Source organism: Herpailurus yagouaroundi, unplaced genomic scaffold (assembly GCF_014898765.1).
Source record: "Herpailurus yagouaroundi ecotype Mexico unplaced genomic scaffold, PumYag 295, whole genome shotgun sequence".
NCBI classification, from domain to species: domain Eukaryota; kingdom Metazoa; phylum Chordata; class Mammalia; order Carnivora; family Felidae; genus Herpailurus; species Herpailurus yagouaroundi.
Genome location: NW_024412512.1, coordinates 572776 through 594139, shown reverse-complemented (window position 1 = coordinate 594139; position 21364 = coordinate 572776). Strand labels below are relative to the sequence as shown.

Here is a 21364-nt window from a genome sequence, read left to right as displayed (position 1 = left end):
CGGAGCGGCCCCGGCCCCGGCCCCGTCCCCGCCCGCGGGCTGGGGGCGCCGCTGCACCCGCCCCCCGGGCCCGCGACTTTGGCGACGGCCGGCTCGGGAGCACGGGGCCGGCTGGCCGGCTGCTCAGGGGGCTCAGGCTCGCTGAGGGAGCTGGCGGAGGAGCTCAGGGAATAGCATGGCGGGGTCTCGTCGGCGATGAGGCTGGGCTGGGCGCGGGCAGCGGGCGGGGCCTTGGCCGCGGCCTTGGGTGTGGCCTGCGCGTCCTTCCTGCCGGCCGGGTGCTCTCTCTTCACGGCACGGGGGATGGCGGACGCCCGCCGCGGGGGCGCCACCGCCTCGGACGGCTCTTCATCGGAGTCGTTGTCGTAGAAGCAGTACACGGCCTCCTCGGTGGGCGTCGTGAGGCACAGCGACTGCGGTGCCCCGTCCCCACGTGCCTGGCCCGGGCGGGGGCCGTCCCTGTCCGTGCAGGCGCTCGAGGGCTGGCGGAGGGGCAGCTCCAGCCCCGCCCGGCTCGTGCCCGCCCCCCGGGCCTGCTCTGCGCTCCGGCCCCCGCCCCACGCCCCGTGGCGGTGCCCGGTGGCCTGCCTGGCGGTGGCCTCCCGACCTGCGGTCTTCCGGCCGGCTGCCTGCCCGGCGGGTGGGTCCCTGGGAGGTCCCTGCAGCGTCTCGTCGCTGAGCGAGGTGGCACTGGAGAAGGTGACCGGTGTGCCCTCGGCCGAGTCGGTGCGTGAGTCATCCCCCCGGGCGGGGGCGGGCACCAGCATGTACACGGGCACGGGCAGCGCGCGGCGGCCGGGCACCAGGGCCGAGGCCACCTTGCGGAGCCGGGCGGGCACGGCTGCCCCCAGGCACTCGCGCAGCAGCTGCAGCTCCTGGTCGGCGGCTGCCGGCCCCTCCAGGCACCCAGCGGCCTCGTCCCGCCGGCGGTGCCCCGCGAGGTGCGGGCCGGGGCCGGGGCCGCCGCCGCGATCCGGGCAGGCGGGGGGCAGCAGCCGCAGCTCCACATCCTTCTGCACGTAGTGCTCGTGCAGGGCCAGCGCGCTGAGGCTCGAGGCGCACGAGAAGTTCTCGTCCGGCTTCTCCACCGTGAAGCGGACGCTGCCGGCGTCGAGCTCCGACGGCAGCCGGCAGCGCTCCCGGCGGTCGGCGATGTCCAGGAATCGCTTCACGTAGCTCTCCCACTGCAAACTGAACTCGGTGCTCTCGCGCTCGCCGGGGGGCGCAGGGGCCAGCGGGGGCGTCTTGCTGCGGCTGGGCGGCATGGTCTGCCCGGGGCTGTCGGGCAGCTCGCTGGGGCTGACCGTGCCGCTGCCCAGCCCGCTGCACGGGTCGCTGGGGACGGAGCTGGCGATGGACGGGCTCTCGAAACTGCTCAGGGAGCTCACGGAGCTGCAGCGGCTCAGCACCAGCGGCGTCTCCTGCACGCAGTTCTCGGAGGAGCTGGACGGCGTGGTGTCCTCCGCCCCCAGGCCGCGGCCCCGGTGCGGCGCCGGGACGGCCACCGGCAGGGAGGCGGCCCCAGGCCCGAGCCAGGCTCCGTCCAGGGCCGCCTTGCCGGGTCCCGCCTCCTCCAGTGCCTCCAGGGACGAGTCGCTGTCCAGGTCCCCGGCCTCACTGGGGCCGGGGCGGCCGGCCGAGGACAGCGAGGACAGAGAGCTGCAGCGGGACAGGCGGAGGGGCGCCGTCTCTGCCGCCGGCTTCTCGGGCAGCTGGCTCAGGCCCTCCGTGGGCAGCCAGGCCTGCTTCCGGGCCCCGGCGGCCAGGGGCCCCGCCCCCGCCCTGGGGTGGCCCTCGAAGAGCGGCACGTGCTGGTAGGTGGGCGAGAGCTTGATGGTGCGCACGCAGGCGTCGGCCGCAGAGCCGTCCCTCCCGGCCGGCTCCCGGCCGCCCGGCAGGCTGAGGTCCAGCCGGCTGGGCCGCGCCTGGCTGCACGGGGCCCCCTCGTGGTGCTCGGCCAGCACGGCCAGCGGGCAGGGCCTCGTGTGCTCGCGGGGGCAGCGCCCGTCACAGGCGCTGCTGCCGCTGTTGAGGCTGTCGTTGGACAGGCTGGCGTGGGCGGCCTGGAGCCGCAGCAGCGGGTGGGCCCGGCCGCCGGCCTCCTGCCGCCTGCCCTCCGGCCGCCGGCAAGGGGAGCAGGACTGGGCGCGGCCCTCCCGCGGGGCCTCCTGCCCGGGGTCCCCGGAGCTGAGGCTGAAGCTGTCGTCGGACGAGGTGTGCAGGGCTGAGATGTCCTCCACCAGCCGGTCGATCCGCGCCACCGCCAGCGCCAGCTTGGCCTTGGCCCTGGCCGCCACGGCCGCCTCCCCGCCGGCCTCCTTCTCCGCCTCCGGGCCGCTGCGGCGGGCGGGCGGGGCGCGGGCCAGAGCCTGTCCCTGCAGGAAGGGGCTGCCCAGGAAGAGGGACAGCACGGCGGGGCTGGCGGGCTCGGCGGTCGAGGCGGCGGCGGCCAGGGAGGGCGCCTCGTCGTCGTCGAAGCAGCCGGAGTCGGAGGCGTAGTCCCGGGCCAGCCCGTCCAGGTGCCGCAGGGGCGGCAGCGGCTTCTTGGAGGCGGCCTCGGCCTCGGCCTCGGGCAGGCCCTGCTTCTCCAGGTGGTCGAGCGCCTGGGCCAGATGTCGCGTGTCCAGCTCGGCCTCCAGCGCCCGCTGCTTCCTCACGTACAGACTGGGTGCGCACGCGCCGGGGGACACGGCGGTGGCCGTCGCCTGGTACTTGGCGGGCCGGTGGGCCAGCAGGTTGCGCAGGGCCGCGGCGCTGCCCATGGCGATCATCTTGTGCTTGGAGTGCACCAGGTTCCGCAGCATGCCCACGGCCCCCAGGTCCCACAGCAGCTCCTGGTCGCGCGGGCTGCGGGCCGACAGGTTCCAGAGCGTGCCGCACGCGTTGCTCACGATGGTCAGGCTGTGGGACGTCAGGTGCTGCAGCAGCGTCTGCAGACAGTTGTGGTCCCGCAGCACCTGCCTGCGGCACGAGGGGGCGTCAGGCCTGCGCCCAGCGCCTGCCACTCCCACCCCCGCCCCCGCAAATACGAGTCCGGGGCTCCCCAGGCGACTTTGCGTTTCAGAACACCGAATAAATACGTGGTGCGACATCACATAGTGAAATGATAATACTTTCTTCTAGGGGCGCAGGGGGGGCTCGGTCAGTTAGGTGTCCGACAGTTGATTTTGGCTCAGGTCACGATCTCACGTTTCATGGGTTCGAACCCAGGGTCGGGCTCTGCGCTGGTAGCACGGAGCCTTCTTGGGATTCTCTCTCTCTGCCCCTCCCTGCTCACATGCACTCCCTCAAAATAAATAAATAGAGGGGCACCCGGGTGGCCCAGTCGGTTAAGCATCCGACTTCAGCCTGGGTCATGGTCTCACAGTTCGTGGGTTCGAGCCCCACATCGGGCTCTGTGCTGACAGTTCAGAGCCTGGGGCCTGCTTCGGATTCTGTGTCCCCCCCCTCTCTCTCTGCCGCACCCCTGCCTGTGCTCTCTCTCTGTCTTTCAAAAATGAATGGATATTTAAAAAAATAACATTTAAAAAATAAATAAGTAGACATTTAAAAAAATACTTTTTTTAAAGTGAACTTCAGTTTGACTTTACCTCATTTTAGCACAACTACATCTCATGATATTTGGGGTATACTTATGCTGAAGATAAGTTTTATCTGTTTTTAAAAGTATCAGAGTGCCTGGCTGGCTCAGCATGGTGAGTCTGAGCCTCATACCGGGTGTAGAGACTACTTAAAAATAAAATCTTTTAAGAAAAAAAACCCTAAGCATTGTTAATGATTAGTATTACCTAGTAAATAAGTGTTTTATTGATTTAATAAATAAAATCTTTAGCACAAGTAGAGCCCATGCAATATTTGGGATATACTTATATTGAAAACAAGTGTTTTGTGTTTTCTTACATTAAAAACATTACTGATTATCATCCAATAAACAATACTTTATTTTTATAAAGAACGAGCATCGGGGCGCCTGTGTGGCTCAGTCGGTTAAGCATCCGAGCCTTGCTCTCAGCTTGGGTCATGGTCTCATATTCGTGGGTTTGAGTCCCACGTTGGGCTGTGTGCTGTCGGTGCGGAGCTTGGTTGGAATGCTGTCTCTCTCCCTCTCTGCCTCTCCCCTGCTTGCACTTTCTCTCTCTTGCAAAATTAATAAGTATTTTAAAAACAGGTTTTAATATTACTTAGTAAAGATTGTAATAGAGAACAAGTATTTATTAACATTATCTGAAAAATAATACGTTTTATTTTAGTTTGGAATGTTTATTTTGAGAGAGCACCTGTATGCGTGCGCACAGGGAAGGGGCAGAGAGAGACGGGGAACCCCAAGCAGGCGCCGTGCTCAGCACAGAGCCCGATGTGGGGCTCGATTTCCCGAACTGTGAGATCACGACCTGAGCCCAGATTAAGAGTCAGACGCTTAAATGACTGAGCCACCCAGGTGCCCCCATGTTTTCATTTTAATAAGTTAACTAAACGTTGATTATACGAGTACACCCCACACAAAATTTGGGGTATACTTATGTTAAAAAAAAAGTCTCCAGGGACAAATCGGGACCGTTCATTCACAGCACAATCAGGGCTTGTCCTCGGTTCCCGCAGAGTGGGATCTGCCAGCCCCACCCCAGTCTGCGCCTGGGGCCCAGCTGGGGCCCAGCTTCCCCCAGTGCCCCCCCCCCACCCGTCCCAGAGCCCCGGCGGGGGGAGGGGGGGCGACCTGTAGTCCTCCCGCGTGGCGATGAGGCTGGACACGTTGCGCAGGATGCCGCCGCCACTCTCGATGACGGCCAGCGAGTTGCTCTGGCACTTGTAGGTCAGTGTCCTCACCAGGAAGCCCAGGGCGCCGTCCACCTGGCAGATGGCCGCCTTGTTCTCCGTGCTGTGCGCCGACAGGTTCCACAGGGCGCTGAGCACACTCTTCAGGGTGGACTCCTGGGCGCCGAGCGGGGCGGGGGGTGGGGGGTGATTGGTGGGGGCCCAGCGAGCCCGGCGCACCCGCCTCTCCCCCACCCCATCGAGCTGCAGACCCAACGCTGGCACCCAGACACGCCTTCGAGTGCGAGCGAGAAGCAATCACGTTGACCGTCACGGGGTTCTGAGACGCGGGGCCGGTGGCCCCACGGCCGGGCCACCCGCTCGGCAGCGCTCGGTCCGGCCGGGCCCACCCCACGCCCGTGCGCGTCCCCGCCCCCCCCACGCCCGTGCGCGTCCCCGCCCCCGTGCCCACCTTGGAGGCTCGAAGGACGCACCGCATCAGGGCGGTCATGCTGCCCACCTCCCGCAGCACCTTCTTGCTGTGGATGTCGGCCCGCCAGGACAGGTTGCGCAGGATGCTGGACACAACCTGGGGCGGGGCGGGACGGAGCAGGCGCGGTGGACCTGGGGCCCCGGCTCCCCGGGCGGCCGCAATCGCGTCCTCACCCCTGCGCCAGGCGGGGGCGCCCACCACGGGAGCCCCGTCACACCCAGAGGAGAGAGGACTTGGCCGGCAGAAAGGCCTCGGGCGGTGAGCCGCCCTGTGGGCCTCCCCCCACCACCCCCACCACCCCGCCACGCTGCCCCCCGCCCCCGCACCTGGTGCAGCTCCTCGCTCTCAGAAGCCAGCTGGGCCACGATGGCCTCCATGCAGCCCCGGCGGGCACACAGTGCGGCCTGTTGACGTGACGGAGGAAAGTCGCGCCACAGCGGGCGGGGGAAGGGGGGGGGCGAGAGGTAGACCTGCTGTGTGCAAGGGCCCGAGCCCCTTCCCTCCTCACCCAGCGGCTCCAAGGAGGAAAGAGGCTCAGGGCGGCGCCGACGCCACCCAGCCTCCCCCAGCCCCGAGCGTGGCGGCCCCGGTGGCCACGTTCGGACACCAGCCTTCTGGGCCTCCGCCTGGAAGTCGGGGACAACTGTCTCCCCCCTCAGGACCGTTTCAAGGCTGGCACGAGGTCGAGGCAGGCCCGGGCCTGGAGCGCGCTGACCCTGCCCGCCCTCTGGCCAGCCCCAGGCACCTTGTTGGCCACGTCTCCGAAGGTGAGGTTGGTGAGGGTCATGCCGGCGTATCGACGGAGGGCGAGGTTCAGCGGGTCCCGGGTCATTCTGTGCATCTCGTAGTCAACTTGCAGTAACTCTGCCACGGCCTGCAGCCCACCTGCAGGGGTGCGGAGGGGGCACGGTGCGGCCCGGACAGGTGGTGAGCCCCGCCCCCGCCCCCACAGCCCGCCTGCCCTCTGCCCCGCCTGGCCTCGGTCTGTGAGCGCCCCCTGCCCGGACGCCCTCGGCCCCTTCCCGCCCCACCCCCGCCCTCGGCAGGTCTCCCTGTGCAGCCGGCTCCGAGGGTTCTGCCCCAGTACCGGGCCTTCTTCGCACAGCTGTTCCCTCGGCCCGAACGCTCTTCCCTATTTGCCCAGACTCCTGCCTGTACTCCCAGCGCCAGAGTCACGGCGCTGCTTTCTCAAGGACGCCCTCCAGCACCCCACGTGAGAATTCCCTCAGGACCATCAGAGCAGGAGCCACTGAGGGCAGGGTCTGCACGGCGCGAGCCCAGGAGCCACCGGCGGGGGGCCAGCGTGCCCAGCGTAGGGACGGGCGGACGGCCCTGGGAAGACCGGCCCGGGAGAGACGGCGGCAGGCAGAGAAGGGGCAGGCGCGGCACAGACTCAAGAAGCTTCTCCCTCTTCACGCGGCAAACGTGCCGGAGGCAACGTGCTCATCCCCGGGCCCGGGGCAGGCCGGCCGGGCACCCTCTGGGGACGTCACCGGCCAGAGTGCACCTGAACACCCCGACGTCAACAGGCCACGCGCCACGGTCACAACAACCCGGGTGTCCGCCAGGGGACCAACCAGAGACCACAGTGTGTCCCGCCACTGGGGCAGCGGTGCTCAACTGTGACCGGGAGCCCTGCCACCTGCCGCCACACCTTGTGGGCACACCTTGGAGACATTCTGCCCGAGTTTACTTGTGTGATAGAAGGCAGACACGGGAGGACACGTCCCGTGACCCCACGCACAGGGGGTCCCCAGAGGAGTCCCGTCCACAGAGACAGAGAGAGTAGACGGTGGGAGCCAGGGGAGGGGACTCAGTGTTTCATGGGACAGAGTCTCGGTCCGGGGAGATGGAAAGTTCTGGAGACGGGTGGCGGGGGCGGGTGCAGGACAGCATGAGTGCCTGACGCCGCCGAGCTGTGCGCTTAGAGACGGTTACGATGGTGAATTTTAGGCTGTGTGTATGTTACCACAATTTAACTTTCTTAAGTAGGCTCCACACCCGATGTGGGGCTCGAACTCACAACCCTGAGATGAAGAGTCACGCGCTTTTCCAATGGAGCTGGCCTGACGCCCCTAAAAAATTCGTGATGCGTAATTGTAAGTTATTACAGGGGACACTTCTCAGGCCTTCAATGCTCCATAACGTGGAGTTCTCCACTGCTGGAAACCCGCAGGACAGAAGCAAACAGGAGGAGGGAGAAAGGACTGTGAACTCGGCCGTGGGTGGGGTGCTTGTGCTGGGAGTGGGGGACCCCCCTGCTAGGGGGCCTCGGCGGACAACAGCGGCATGCAAGTGTTTTGGCCTCGGACCCCTGTATCCTCTGAACTTTTCTGAGGACCCCCAGAGAGATTCTGTTCTTGTGGGTGAAAGCTGTTCCATGCTAGAAATTAAAATGAAGCGTTTGGGGAGCCTGTGGAGCTCAGTCGGTTAAGGGTCCGATTTTGACTCAGGTCATGATCTCACAGTTTGTGGGTTCGAGCCCTGTGTCGGGTTCTGTGCTGACGGCTCAGAGCCTGGGGCCTGCTTCGGATTCCACGTCTCCCTCTCTCTGCCCCTCCCCTGCTCACGCTCTGTCTCTGTCTCGCTCTGTCTCTGTCTCTCTCTCAAAAATTACAGCCCAGTGGTCCTCAGAGTAGGAGCATCTGGAAACCCCACTGAACACACGCACGCACGAGAAAAAACGGGGGTGGCAAAGGCAAAAACAATCGCGACCTTGACCTCCGAGAAGGATCTCAGGAACCCCCAGGGGTCCCTGTGGGCCACACTCTGAGAACCAGTTTTATATGAAATCCCACCTGTTCGTAGTACAAACGTTCACGGTCAGAAGGAGACAATGAAAACTGAAATCCTCCTTTTCCTGCCTGGCATCGGCTGGGGGAAGTGGAGCCCAGGGCCACTCCGTTCTCCTGTCTACACTGCATTCTGGGCACGTGTGTGCACGTGCATTGTGTAGAGAAGAGACCTTACCACCTCCTCCACTTTCCCCGGACGACACGAGGACTTACACGACAACAGGACTTACTGTTGGACACAGGCCGTTTCCGGATCGGCGGGGGGGGGGGGGGGGGTCCCACGGGTTGCTTGCTGCCCGCCTGCCTTCCTATTTCTGTGTGTCTTACTTTGTCAATCCGGCCACGGGGCGCAGGGGTGCCCCAAAGGTGTGCACACTCCTAAAGAACCCGCTGGTGCCAAAGCCCCTCACCACGTGCTCCCCCCTCCACGCAGCCAAACCACACGGACCCGACCCAACCTTGGGGCGCTCTGACCACCGGCTGGGTGAGAAGCCGTGTGTTTTGTAACTCTTACAGCCAAACTCAGCATATGGATGCGAACTTTGGCCTTTGCTATTTCTTTTTTCCGTGCTTTGATGACTTTTATATGGAAAAAGAGGATACTCGTAACGCCCCCAAACCTGAAACTTCACAAGGTCGAGCCCCCCACCCCCACCCCCCGTCCCCAGCCCCTCCACGAAACACCGAGGCATCGGGGCCCTCCTGCGGGAGGCGAGGGGGCACTCACCCAGCTCGTTCATGGCTCGGCGGTATTCCTCGTCAAAAGACAGCTTCATCACGGCACAGGTGGCCTGGCAGATCTGGGGCTCGATGGGGACTGGAGCTGGGGGCCAGGGGACCAGGTCAGTGCCCTCCCACTGCCGGTGGGTGCCCGCCCCGCCCTGCCTTCTGCATCCCTGCGGAGACCCCAGGCCTTTTCAAAGGGCTGCACGCTGGGCTCGCAGAGCGCTGGGGCTCCTTCCCACGCCTCCCGCCAACCCACGCAGGGGGTGCCGCCTCAGCCAGGACGGCCCAGGGAGGGGAGGTGACGCCTGCGGCTTTTGTCATAAGGTAACTGCAATCAGCTGCAAACACCGGGAACCTCACACTCTGTTCTCTGGGGACCCACGACCTATCCCTGCATTCGGCGGCGGTTTCCTGAGCACCCACCCCGTGTCATCAGGTGTCGGGGGCCACCCCTGTGCCCATCCGCCCAGACAACATTCCCACAAGCCTCGCCGGCGCAGGCCACCGAGAAGGGGCCCGGCGGCGGCCCCCCCTCGCTGGCTCACCGCCGCTGGCGCCGCTTCCCTCGGCGCCGTCCCTGGCCTGCAGCCAGTCCCAGCAGGTCTCACAATAGGCCCGGATCTGCTCCAGCACGTGCAGGACGCGCATCTCCTTGCGCGCCAGGCCCTGGTCAGGTTGCGAGAAGACGATGTTGTGCAGCGCCGCGTTGGCGCGCATGCGTGCGTCCTTGGCGCCCGTCGCCCCGGGGCTTCCGTCGCGACCCCCAGCGCCGGCCTCGGTGCCGTGCAGGATCTGCAGCAGCAGCGGCAGGCACCCCGAGCGGCGCATGGCCACGCAGCTCTCCGGCGAGCTGGACATGGCCAGCAGGGTGCGCGCCGTGTCCTCCTGGTCACGCGTTGCCAGCATGGACAGCAGCCAGAAGACCACCTCCACCTACGAGGGGCAGCGGACGGGGGTCAAGGGGGGCGGTGAGCCACGGCCGGCTCACCTGGCCCCAGCCAGTCCCTGAACCCCCGGTGGGCCGCCCAGACACAGTGAGCGTCTTGGGACCCCAGCCCAGGACCGTCACTTGCTCACCCCCGACACCCTCACCCTGCATCTTCCTGCGGGCAGTGGCACACACCTGGGGAGGGCACTGGGGCGCCCCCGGTTGAGGAGGGCCAGGTTGACTGTCGTCCTCACGGGGTACTCCCGTGGGTGACCTCCTACCTCTAAGTCTAGGGTGCCGTCCCAACACACAGGACAGCTGTCCCCACCCACGTCCTGGCCCTGCCAGCCTCAGCACACACCCCACCCCAGGGTGGCCCTTCCACACCTGGGGCCGCTTTATGGAGACGGCGGAGGGAAGGCCCCCCACATCGGACAGAGAGGCAGGACCCAGGTCACCATGCACCTCCACCCAGCTGGCCATCTGCACCCCTTGCCTCAACCCACCGGCCTCCTCCCCCACAAACCTGGACGCCCCCTCACCTTGCTGTTGCCGGGCTGAGGGACACCATCCTCCGGGTGTGTGGGGACTTCAGTCTCTGGATCCTCGTCCACCGGCACCGACTTCACCGCCAGCAGGGCCTGTGCGGAGAACGCCAGGCCTGGGGGCTCTGTTGGGGAGCACCCCACAAAGCGCCCAGGCTGCCAACCCCCGTGACGATGTGGGTGGGGGCTGCAGGCCCATTCCTGGACCGGGCAGAGCCCTAGCGGTCTCTTCACTGCCTAGACCCGTCACCACCCCAGGACCCTGGCGCCACCCCTCCCAGTACCTGGGGCTCTGTCTGTTGCACCCGGTCCTGTGCGGACAGCAGCTCCTGATCGATTTGCTCCAAGCGAGAAGCGCGGATCTGAGCCAAGAGAAAGAGGCGCGCTGGGGCTGACCCCGCCCCCGGGTCTGACTCCGCCCACTCCTGTATGACCCCACCCACTTCTCCGTCGGCATTCTGCTTCGGCCCCACCCCGGCCCCACCCCCATCCCTCTATATGGTCCCGCCCACCCTAAACACCCTCGCTGCAGTATCTGACTCCGCCCACAACCCGGCCCCACCCAGGCGCTGGCTCCACCCACTCTCTTGCTTGACCCCGCCCCACCCTTCCGGACCCGCCCACTCCCTGATCTCGTCCGGCCCACGGACCGCGGCCCAGGGCTGGCTCACACTCGGTTCCGCCCACTGACCGTCCCCTACCCCCCACAGTTCTCGGACCCTGCCCTCGGAGCCCGGCTCCGCCCTTCGCTCCCTCTGGCCCCACCCACAAAGGGCTCTACCCCCCCCCGGCTCCGCCTCCCGATCCAGACCCCTCCCACAGCAGTCCCTGCGCTCCGCCCAGTGACGCGCTCTTCCCCGGAAGAGCCTCCAGCGCCCCGTCCCGCCCGCCGCCTCACCTGCGCGCGCTGCACCATCTCGTCCGAGGTGCCGAAGCGTTCTTCCATCAGCGAGCGGATGTGCTGGGCCTCGAACTCCAGCTGCTGCCGGATCAGGTCCATCTGCATCGAGAACTGCTGGGAGGGGCGGGCGGGCCGCGGTGAGGGGGCGCCCGGGCCCGAGCCCCTTCCCCCCGCGCCGTCCCCCGCGCGCTCACCGTCTCCACGTGCGGGAGCTCGTCCAGGCGCTTGGACAGGCCCTGCAGCTGTGAGTAATACCAGAGCTTCTCCTTCTCCTCCTTCTCGATCTCGTTCAACAGGAAGCACCTGGGGAGGGGGCGGGCAGTCGGTGGGCGCAGGCTCGCAGGGCGGGAGCCGTCCTGCATGCGTTGTTTATTTTGATTTGTGTGATCACTTGTTGGGCGCTGTGTGCCAAGTTGAACGGCGTGGCAAAGTCTCGCCCTTGGCGCTCCCGGGACTGGGGTGGGGTGCAGAAAATCGATTCAACTTTATAAGTTGTGGTCCCCAGAGAAAGACCCCGAGGGGGCTGTGCTAACACCTCTCCCACGCTTGCTCATCTCCCTCTAGCCTCCAAAGACCACGTCAGGCTCAGATTGCTCCGGGCGCAACAGGCTCCCTGTTAACCCTGTGGGGGGCGATGCTGCCATTCCCGTTTTACAGAGCTCCACGTTCAGGCTCAGGGTCTTTTCTTTTTCTTTTTTTTTTTTTTTTTTTCTTCAAATAAAAATTTATTGACTTTAAATAATTTTGTTACATAGAACTACAGAGCGGAAGCCTGGGGCTGGGAGGGCTGAGGAGACTGGCCTGAGGTCCCACAGCACAGCATGGCCTCAACTCCAAGCCGCTCTTGCACTGCCGCATCCCACCCCACACAACCCGGCCGAGCCGAGCTGGGCGCCCAGACCCTGCTTTCCTCTGCTGGCCCCCGGCCCAGGTTTCTTGGGCCACAGCCCTCTCTGCACAAAGGCTGCCTTGAGCCCATCTGGCTCCAGTCCTGACCCTGGCAATGGACACAGCCCTGTCCCTCGCGAAGCCTGCGTGCTGGGCACCCGAGGGGACATCTCCCAGGAGCCTTGCCCTGTGCCAGGGACTCCCCCTTCCTCTTCGTCCTCCAGCTGAGGTCCACTGGAGCCTCGTGGAGTGGGCGTGGGCAAGGCCGACTCAGGAGGTGGGTGGAACGCGTGCCGGTGGGCCAATCAGCGGGCAGAGGTGCTGGGGCGGAGCCGGCTGGGGGCGGAGCTACGTGACAGCTTCCAGCGGCCAGGTCCCGCCACCTGCCATCTCACCTCTCCCGGTCCAGTTCCTCCAGCAGCCGGATGGTCGCCCGGCTCAGCTCCCCAAAGCTGTCCTTAGAAGGCCCGGAGCCGTGTACTGGACTTCCTTCGGGGGTCCGGCCAGTGGGCTCAGGACCTAGGGCTGGGGGCTGGAACTTGAGGTTGTACAGGCTGGTGATGTCCATCTGCAGGGCTGCATGGGCGCGGAGGGAGAAGGCAAGGTCAGTGCCCCTTCCCGCCCCTCCTCCCAGCAACCTCTGGGGGCAAGCTGGGGATTGCCCCCCCGTGGGCCCCTCACCTTTCAGCTGTTCCAGCACCTCCGTCTGCCCCAAGGACACCAGCACTCCGGCCTCCTGCTCCAGCTTGCCTTGTAAGTGCTTCAGGACCTCCTAAGGTGGGGGCGGGAGAGGGTGTCCGGCAGCGTGAGCCTGCTGCCCTGGGCTGGCCTGTGGGTCTCTGGGTCCAGCACCCCGGCGTCTGTCCCTGGAAGGGCGGCCCGAGGCCTCTGCCCAGCCCCACCCTCACCTTCATGCCGGACGTCTCCGTCTCTAGCTTGGACAGGTGGCTCGAGTTGTCTCGCAGCTCCTGCCTCAGGTGACTGTTCTCGGCCTTCAAGGCCTCCACCTGCCGCACCAGCTGCTCGTAGGGCGCCACGGAGCTCGTCATCTTCAGCTCCTGCAGCGCCTGGGGCCACAGGTCAGCGGGTTCACCCAGGGGTCTAGGGAGAGTGCCCTGATCTAAGCCCCAGCTCTCCCATCTGATCTTGGGGATGAATCCCAGCGGGAGCGCCAGGTGTGGACCGCTGCAGGCAGAACTCTGGCGTCCCGGAGGACAGGCACGGGCAGGGCCAATGGGAGGCAGAGGGGCAGAGCCCCGGGGTGGACGTGGAGACACGCAGCCCCACCGCCCAGGTGGCCAGCAGACACGAGTACCTGTCCACCCTCACTGCCGGGCTCCCAGACACACAGGCGGGCAGCGAGACAGACACACGGACATCCGAGGCCCTCTCCCACAGCAACGCAGCTGCCCCGAGGTGTGGTGGGCAGACCGCCAGCGGGCCCAGCCCAGGACGCTAGAACTGCTGTGGAGGCCAAGAACACGGCTCAGAGAGCCAGGGCCAGGTGATGGTGGGGCGCCCGGAGCTGGGCAGCCGGGCCGGCAGACCCAAGCCCACCACGGTCAGCCCCCGCCACCCCCACACCCCCTCCACCAACAGCTGGAGCCCAGCAGCCACCTGCCTGGCCCGGCTCCCCTCCCGGCAGCCCTGCGCCAGCCCCCGGGCTCTCCCACTGCCACCCGCTTCTTTGTGTGTGGCTGTCCTCACTCTGGCCCAGCCTCCTCGGTCCAGCTGGCTGGCAGCTCCTCCTCTCTGGGCTTGGCCCTCCCCGGAGCTGTCCCACCTCCTCCCCACCCCCCTTCCCTCTTTGTTCCCTTCCCATCGGCTCGCGCCCCCTCCCTCCGCCTTTGTCTGAGGCGCACCAGTGGCAGGCCGTGGTCTCCTCCACCTCCTCCCCGGAGCCCCTCCCCAGATCAGCCCGCCCTCCCCAGCCCACAGGGAGGCACTTGCTCTCCGCCCCCCAGCCTGGCCACATGCACTCATTCACGTGCCCCGTCACTCACTGTGCTCCCTCTGCTCCTGCCCCCAGAACCCTCCCCACCCCACCCACCCTGGGACCACCAAGGGCTCGCTGGGCCTGGAATAAGCGTGGGGTGATGGGCTTGGGCCATCCTGACCCTTTGGGAGGACCTGCTGTATGCCTGACCCGTCATCTGGCTCGCTGGCCACAGTCCCGAGCCTCAGGGACCGCCACTGGGCTGTGCTCAGAGGAAGAAACAGGCAAGGCCGGCAAGGCACGACCGGGACCCGACACTGGGAGGACTCAGAAGTCCAGGCAGTGCTTTCTGGCCTCTGCGGGCCTCGCTTTGCCCATGTGAGGGTTGAGAAGAACTCGGCTCTGCGGGTCGGTGGGAGGGCAGACAGGACAGTCAAGTGGGAGCAAATGTGTCAGGTAGGGAAGGCCGAGGGCCTTTGCCTCCCACCCCAATATCGACCCTGCCCGAGGCTGGGGTGGGGCGGGGAGCTCCCAGCTGGGACTCAGGCCAGGGGCTGTGGCAAGACTGCTGGGGTCCGGCTGCCACGCCCAGCACAGCCTCAGGGAAGCTCTAGGTGGTGTAGGACCCTGTTGAGTGTCCCTCCCACTCCCTAAACCCAGGCCGGCTCCTGGAGCCCCACCCAGGGCGGGGCGCCCCCCCCCCCCCCCCCCACACACACACCAGGTTTCCCTCGTCTTGGATGTTCCAGGCTAAGCCTGGGACACCTTCACTCCCCCGACGCCTGGTGGTCACTGCTGTGTCCTCATCGCGCTGAGCTTGGCGGTAGGGCCACCCACCAGACTCCCCTCATTCCAGCCTGGCCTCCCCAACTCCACACTCCCACCAGCCCCTCAAGCTTTGCCCAGCCAGGCCCCCTCTCCCCCAGGCCCCCACACCCTTTCCATCAGGGCAGCCTCGCTGGCCTCCCACAGTCCACTCTCACGGAAAGCCAAAAGGAAGCTTTGAAAGTCACGATTGGATTCCATCCCTCCCTCGCGCCAGTACCGCCCATGGCTCCCCAGTGCCCTCAAGACAAGAGCCAATTCCTCCACATGCACCCTGCCTCGCTGACACCCAGCAGCCACGCTGCAGTGTCCTTCCCCAGGCCTCTGCACGTGCAGTTTTCTGCCTGGAGCACCTTTCCTGACTCCTGCCACCCTTCAAGGTGCAGCTTCCTCCAGGAAGCCCTCCTGCCTGGACTTCATCCCCAGGCTGCGTCAGGGGACTCCTGGGAGCCTCCCCGAGAGATCTCCATTGCAGAAGGGAAGGCACCAATAGCTGGCAGTTCCCCTGGTTGAGCCGTGAGTGGCCACATTTCAGGGGAGGACGGCAGATGTGGCCCAAAGGGGCCCCTCCTTCAAACCCCACGTTACAGAGAAGGAGCCTGATGTCCAAGGAGGAGGAGCACTACCCCCCAAGCACACAGCAGGCCTGCCTGCAGACTGGGAGGTCCGAGTGTGGAACCCCGTGGGTGGGTGTGTGCGTGGGCCGGGCAGCAGCGACGCAGGGGCCCAACCTCCCTGGTTCTCAGTTTCCCTTTCTGGCTCCACCCTGGAGAAACGAGGCGCGTGCTGACAGGTGAAGCAGAGAGAAGGGGATGGCGACACCCCCGACCCCCACCCCCCCACCCCCCCGCCCCCGGCTGAGGCGGAGGACGCGCCCCCTGCCCTCCACCCGGGGAGGCGCTTACTCTATCTCGGGCTGGGCCGGGCTGCCGGGGGCGCCGCGGGGCGGGGGCTCCGGGGTCTCGGCGGCGCAGGCAGAGGGCTCTGGGGCGGACAAAGCCCGGTCCCGGCCTGGCCAGGCGGCGCCGCCGCTCCCGGAGCTGGGCGAGACCACCGCGCGCGGGGGAGGATGCGGGATGCGGGATGCGGGCGCGGCGGCCAATTGCGGCGCGGGAAGACGGGCTGGTGCCATGGCAACAGCCAATGGCGGCCCCGGGGCGGGGACCAGCGGCGGCAGCCGGACGTCGGGCCTCCGGGCGGGTTCAGGGACTGCGTGTGCAGGGCTTGCGGGGCGCGGGGGGGGGGCGCCCCGAGGACGAGGACCCTGTGCCCTCCACCCGTTCCGGGGTAAAGCGGTCAAGAACCTCCGGCGGCTGGATCCGGAGAATTTGAGAGTAAAAAAAAAGCATGCGGTCTCGGATGTTACATCAGAATTGGGGGGGGGGGGGGCAAGGGGGAGGCCAGCCCCTCCCGACGGATCCAGCCGAGCCTCGTGCCGACGGGTGAGGGCGGGGCAGGGCTCGGGATCCAGACTGCACTCCCCACCCCCTGCCAGCGGGGTCACGGCCAGCATGAAGGGGTGGGCGTGGGGGACGGGCGGGCAGGCTGAGAGGCGCTGGGGACCCCGGCGCCTCTGTCTCCCGCCTGACAGAGCTCTTCCAGGGGTGTCTGCCGCGACTCCCTGTCCACCCCATGTCGCTCGGTCTCTTTCAATCTGTCTCTGTCTCCCATTACACTATCTCACCCTCACAGAAGGTAAGGCCAAGGAGAAGCCTGGGGTCCCAGCTGTCTCAGGTCCTCGATGGGTCCACAGAGCCAGAACTTTGCAGCTGGGGCCAGTCTTTACTGCCTCCGACACATGCACGCCCCAAGGAGGAAGGAGGCTCTGGGCCAGGAGACGTGGTTTAGGGGGCCTGCCTCCGTCTTTCCTGGCTGGGGGAGGGGGGGCCGTGGCAAACGTTTGCCTCGAGAACCTTGTTCCCTTCCCCCCCCCCGGTAAAGTGGGGTGGGGGGTGCAGCCTTTGTAAGGGCTGGTGCAAGGCAGGCAGCCAAGGGCACACACACCACGTTGTGTTCTGTTGGGTCTACGGCAGGAGGTCCCGTGTGCCCGCCCTGGGCTAGCACTGCCGGGGGGGGGGGGGGGGGGGGGCCCTGAGAGGGGGCCTGGCAGTCCTGGAGCCTCCACAGCCAAAGGCAGCAGTCCCCAGCCTGTGGGCCCTGGGAAGGCGGTGTGGGGGGGCAGAGGGGCTCTTTCTGGAAGCTGGGAAGGCTGCGCAAAAGGACACCAGTGCTTGGCCTCTCCCGGATGAGTAAGAGTTGGCTATGGAAGCAAGGAGGGGAAAGGTATTCCCCGGGGGCTGAAGGGATGACATGTGCGGTCCCTGGAGCTGAGCGGCCAGTCCCCTGTCTGGCCGCGCCAGCTCACTACCAGGGGTTTGGAGCAGGGGCAGTCCGAGCTGGGCACCGAGAGCACAGCAGACTGGCCAGAGTCGGAATGGGGGCAGGGAGAGGACAGAGCCTAGGGCCCAGCTTCACCGTGACCTTGGCCGTCTCTCTGTTTGGCCGCAGTTTCCTGTTTTGCTGACTGGGAGGTGGGTTGGAGAATCCTTGCCTGCACAGAACGAAGTCCCGTCCCCCCACCCAGTCTCAGGTGTGGCTGCTCCCCAGACCCCTCTCAGCCAGTCTGAGTGGTCTAATGGCCAGCCTTGCCCTCGTATGTGTGAGGACACTGAGGCTTAAGCCAGGGAGCACACTTGTGAGCCTCCCCAGCCTTGGGCTTCCCCCTCCCTGGGGACCAGAAGGCTGAGGGCGCAAGGCACTGAGACTACAAGACAAGATGCCCTTGTCCCCAAGCCTCTGGAGCACCACATCTCTGGCACCCTGCCCCTCATCCCCGAATATCCCTGACCCTTTAAATTCTTGAGCCACAGTCAGACTCAGGCATCACTGGAAATCCGAGAACCACAGAGCCTCGGGAAACCCCACGGCACCCCAGGACCCCAAGCCCAGTCTTGGGGGAATGAGGAGCCCCTCAAGGCACAGTGCCCAGGCCTAGTTGGGGGTGGGGGTGGGGGTCCTCCCCAGACGCCCTCCCTGGGATCCTCGGTGCTCCCTACCGCTGCTGGGCTCTCAAGGGGAGAGCTGAATCGTGGGGCTCGCTTATCCACATCCTCACCCTGAGACCATCCCTTCCCCCTGCCCGCCCCCCCCCCCCCCCCCCCCCCCGCCCCATGCCAGCATCTGGCTCAGCACAGCAGGGTCACTCAGAGGGCCTTTGAGTCTTCTGAGCCTGACCTCAGTGTCTCCTCCCACTTGATGGCCCGCGCTCTTCCACTGACCATCCACTGTGCTAGGGGCTCCGGGCAGAACCATGGGTGCCCCCCCCCCGCCCCCAACTCGGAGCTGGGGTGGGGGGAGAGGGAAGCAGAGAGGCACCAGGTTGTCATGCGACCACAGAGATGGGGCGCGGGCTGGGTGACGGAGCAGAGCCCTGATGGAAAAGGGAATACTACTGGAGATGACGGAGTGGTGGCGCCGTGCCCCCGAAACCGGATCCGGGGTGGATCCCCTGCCGGGTTTCCGGGCCTCAGTTTCCCGGGCAGGGAGAGGGCAAGAGAGCGTCCTGTCAGCACCGCGGACAGCTCCCCTCGGCCACCGGGCCTGGTCCTTTGCTGGCGCCTCCGCGCCGCGCTCAGGCTCCAACCCGGACGAAGGCTGGGGCTCCTCGCGGCGCCCCCAGTCTCAGTTTCCCGTTAAATCGGGAACGTGAGAGCCCCGAGGTTCAGAACGATTACGGAGGCCGGCAAAGCTCTCAGGCCCGGTGGGATGCATATTGTGAACCTCAACGTCGGTGAAGGTCGGAGTCGGCCCTGCGCTGGGAGCCCAGAAAGGGAAACTGAGGCCCGAAGAGGTGCAGGGTGTGGCCCAGCCCCTATCCGCCAGTGCGGGACGGAGCCTCAGCTAGACGGTCCCCCGTCGCAGTCCCCACCGCCCCAGCTGCTCTCTGCGTCCGCGCAGTGGGGAGGGGTCCGGAGGGGGGGGTCTTTCTCCGAGGCTGCGCTTGCGCAGACCCGGGGTGGGGGGGATCCGCTGCGACGCGGGGGAGGGGTTCCCCCCCCCCCCCCCCGGAGCACAGCCTGAAGCGGTTGCCCTGGCAACGGTCTCCGCGGCGACTGCGCGAGACCCCAGACCGGTCCAGCCCCGTGAGCGTGTCGGAGTGCCCCCCAAGCCTTACCTGGTCCCCGAAGAAGGCTGAGTGCAGCAGGCTCAGCAGCCCCAAGAGCCCCATGGAGCCGCGGCCGCCCCGGACCAGCCTGCGCCCCGCCCTCAGCTGCTCGGGTAGGGGGGAGGCTCGGCGGAGACTCCCTGCGCCTGCGCGGAGCGACTACGGGGAGGGCTCGCACCGCGGGGCCGGGCGGGGACTCCTCCGGGAGGCAGCGGACGAGCGGGTCTGCGGGACTTCGCAGGAGCGGGGGGAGGACGTCTCGTGGGACTGAGGACTCGGGTGGGCGGTGTGAGGAGGGGGACCTGAGTGAGCAGACGGGGGAGGGGGGACGAGGGAGAGCGGGGAGGGGTCCCGAGGAGAATGGCGATCTCGCAAGGATGGAGGGAGGCGCCGCCCTGTGGCCGCAATCGGCTGCCGGCCTGGATCGTGGGCCCGCAGCAGCCAGGCTCCGGCTGCGCGCTCAATCCATTAGTCATTCAGCAAACATTTGCGGTGCGCGTCCAGTTTGCCGGACTCAGTGATGGGACTTGTTGGCTCACACCACACGTCGACAGACATCCGTCCAAGTCATTCAAGCAGCCTCTGTTAAGCACCTACTGTGTGCCGGGCCTTGTGCAGTAAACAGTCGTTGCAACAGAATGCCCATGGGAAACTAGCACACTGGGAAGAGAGGGAATGGCCGCCGCCAAGAGGACAGTAACTTGGCCCGCGGTGAGCGGTGAAAACAGCAGGGAGGTGGGAGCGTGGAAGGCTGCTGGGAAGGACACTTAATAGACCCGAGTAACAGCATCCCGGCACATGTAACAGCCAGCGCAAAGGGAGGAGGTGTGTGTGTGTGAGGCGGGGGGGGGGGGGGGGGGTGTGCAGGGTCCCAGGAACATGTGACGACCCCTGTGAGCCTTGGGGGGCGGTGGGCAGAGCAGGGACTCGCCGGACGCGGTGCTCACCGGCGCCCTTTGGTGGCAGTGGGAGACCAGGGAGGAGGGGACTGTGTTAGTCCGGGAGGGATGGGGGCAGGGGTCGCGGAGGGTCGTTTTCAGGAACTGTGCTAAGTCCTGGAACAGCAAAGGACAAGCGGCGAGAGAAAGGGGGCGCTGCCTTGGCCTCTGCAAGCAGGTGCCATGAACCAGTGGGTAGGTGTCCGGCAGGAAAGGCTGGACGTGAGAACAAGTCAGGACTCGGGGTGCTTTCTGGAGCCTGGGGAAGTCAGGGGGTGAATACCTGCTTGTTTCAAATTGACCAACAGGTGAGAAATAGCGACCTGGCCAGATCTGGGACAGGCTCTGAAGGCAGCTGGCCCAGTTGGCTTGGGGCGGGGGAGGGGAACCCAGCACCAGGGTGGGGGCTGCCTGTGTGACTGAGGTACTGGGGACGACAGGTGGGTGCGAATGTGGGCTGCAACCCAGTGGGCTGGACCAGAGCGTCAGACGCAGAAGGAAACAAAGGCAGGGATGTGACGGGGGGTCTGAAGGCAGAGCCCGAACCTCGGGCCATTAGAGGGGCCCGGTAGTGAGACAGCCCGATGACTAAGGCCCCTACCCCACAGCCTGGGCTCTGGAGAGTGTCACTTGACGGCTGGGGTGGGCACTTCGGTCTGAGTGGGACACAATCGCTTTCACTTGTAACACTAATATGCATTGCCCCCCAATTACACGTAAGTGGTTGATAGAAATTCAAACTGCAATTAAAGAAAACAGTAATCGCTGATCCTTCCCTCCCTGAGCCCACCCAGGCCCATGGTGGCAGCGCTGGAAGCTTCCAGTGAGGGTTCCAAAGCCCTAAAGGGGGTGACGGCAGTATTGCTGTCCGGGAGGGTCCTGCTGGTTTTTGTAGAACAAAATCTGTTACAAAGGCCCAACTTCGGCTGCACGGGCCAGCGGAGTGAACGCCAACAAAGGTTTACCTACAAGAACAGATGGCAAGCCCTTTGGCCTGAAGTCTGCCCATCACTGGGTGCATGAGCCTGAGCCCTGGTTGGCACCCACCACCATCTGCAACAGGGATTCTCCCGTCCTCAGCCAACGGTCTGCAAGTGCACTTTGCTCCCCCAGGGAGGCCTCGTGCCTTAAAAGCTGTTTTTTAAGTAGACTTCATGCCCAGTGCAGGACCTGAACTCACAACCCTGAGACCCAGACCTGAGATCAAGAGTCCGATGCTCAACTGACTGAGCCACCCAGACACCCAACAGCTTTATTCTTTGAGGAATGACACAGCGAACCCTCCCTCTTCTCGCTGGGCCTCGTGGGCAGTTTGCTAGCGGAGGTCAGAGAGGCTTCTGCTGTTCCAAACGAAGGGAGTGTGGACAGCTCTGACCACGGCCTTTAAACTGCAAGGCACCCAGTCACCTCAATTAAGGTCCCATCTAACACACCCCAGTCATATTCCAGCTTCACATGGTGAGTCGGCCTCT

General features: G+C 65.6%; 1 protein-coding gene across 1 annotated transcript in view; it reads right to left on the bottom strand.

Moving 5' to 3' along the window:
- The window catches only part of APC2 (APC regulator of Wnt signaling pathway 2), a 29790-nt gene extending 10715 nt beyond the window's left edge, over positions 1-19075 (bottom strand). Inside the window, exons 1-15 of the mRNA XM_040461703.1 lie at positions 18964-19075; positions 12937-13095; positions 12710-12800; positions 12424-12604; positions 11335-11443; positions 11138-11254; positions 10524-10601; positions 10237-10335; positions 9312-9699; positions 8768-8863; positions 5991-6130; positions 5572-5649; positions 5225-5341; positions 4715-4929; positions 7-2961 (exon numbers count right to left, since the gene is read on the bottom strand). Of these exons, the coding sequence (XP_040317637.1) occupies positions 7-2961; positions 4715-4929; positions 5225-5341; positions 5572-5649; positions 5991-6130; positions 8768-8863; positions 9312-9699; positions 10237-10335; positions 10524-10601; positions 11138-11254; positions 11335-11443; positions 12424-12604; positions 12710-12800; positions 12937-13095; positions 18964-19017 (4877 nt within the window). The 5' untranslated portion in view covers positions 19018-19075. The remainder of the gene's footprint in view (positions 1-6; positions 2962-4714; positions 4930-5224; positions 5342-5571; positions 5650-5990; positions 6131-8767; positions 8864-9311; positions 9700-10236; positions 10336-10523; positions 10602-11137; positions 11255-11334; positions 11444-12423; positions 12605-12709; positions 12801-12936; positions 13096-18963) is intronic.
- Positions 19076-21364: the final 2289 nt, after the last annotated feature.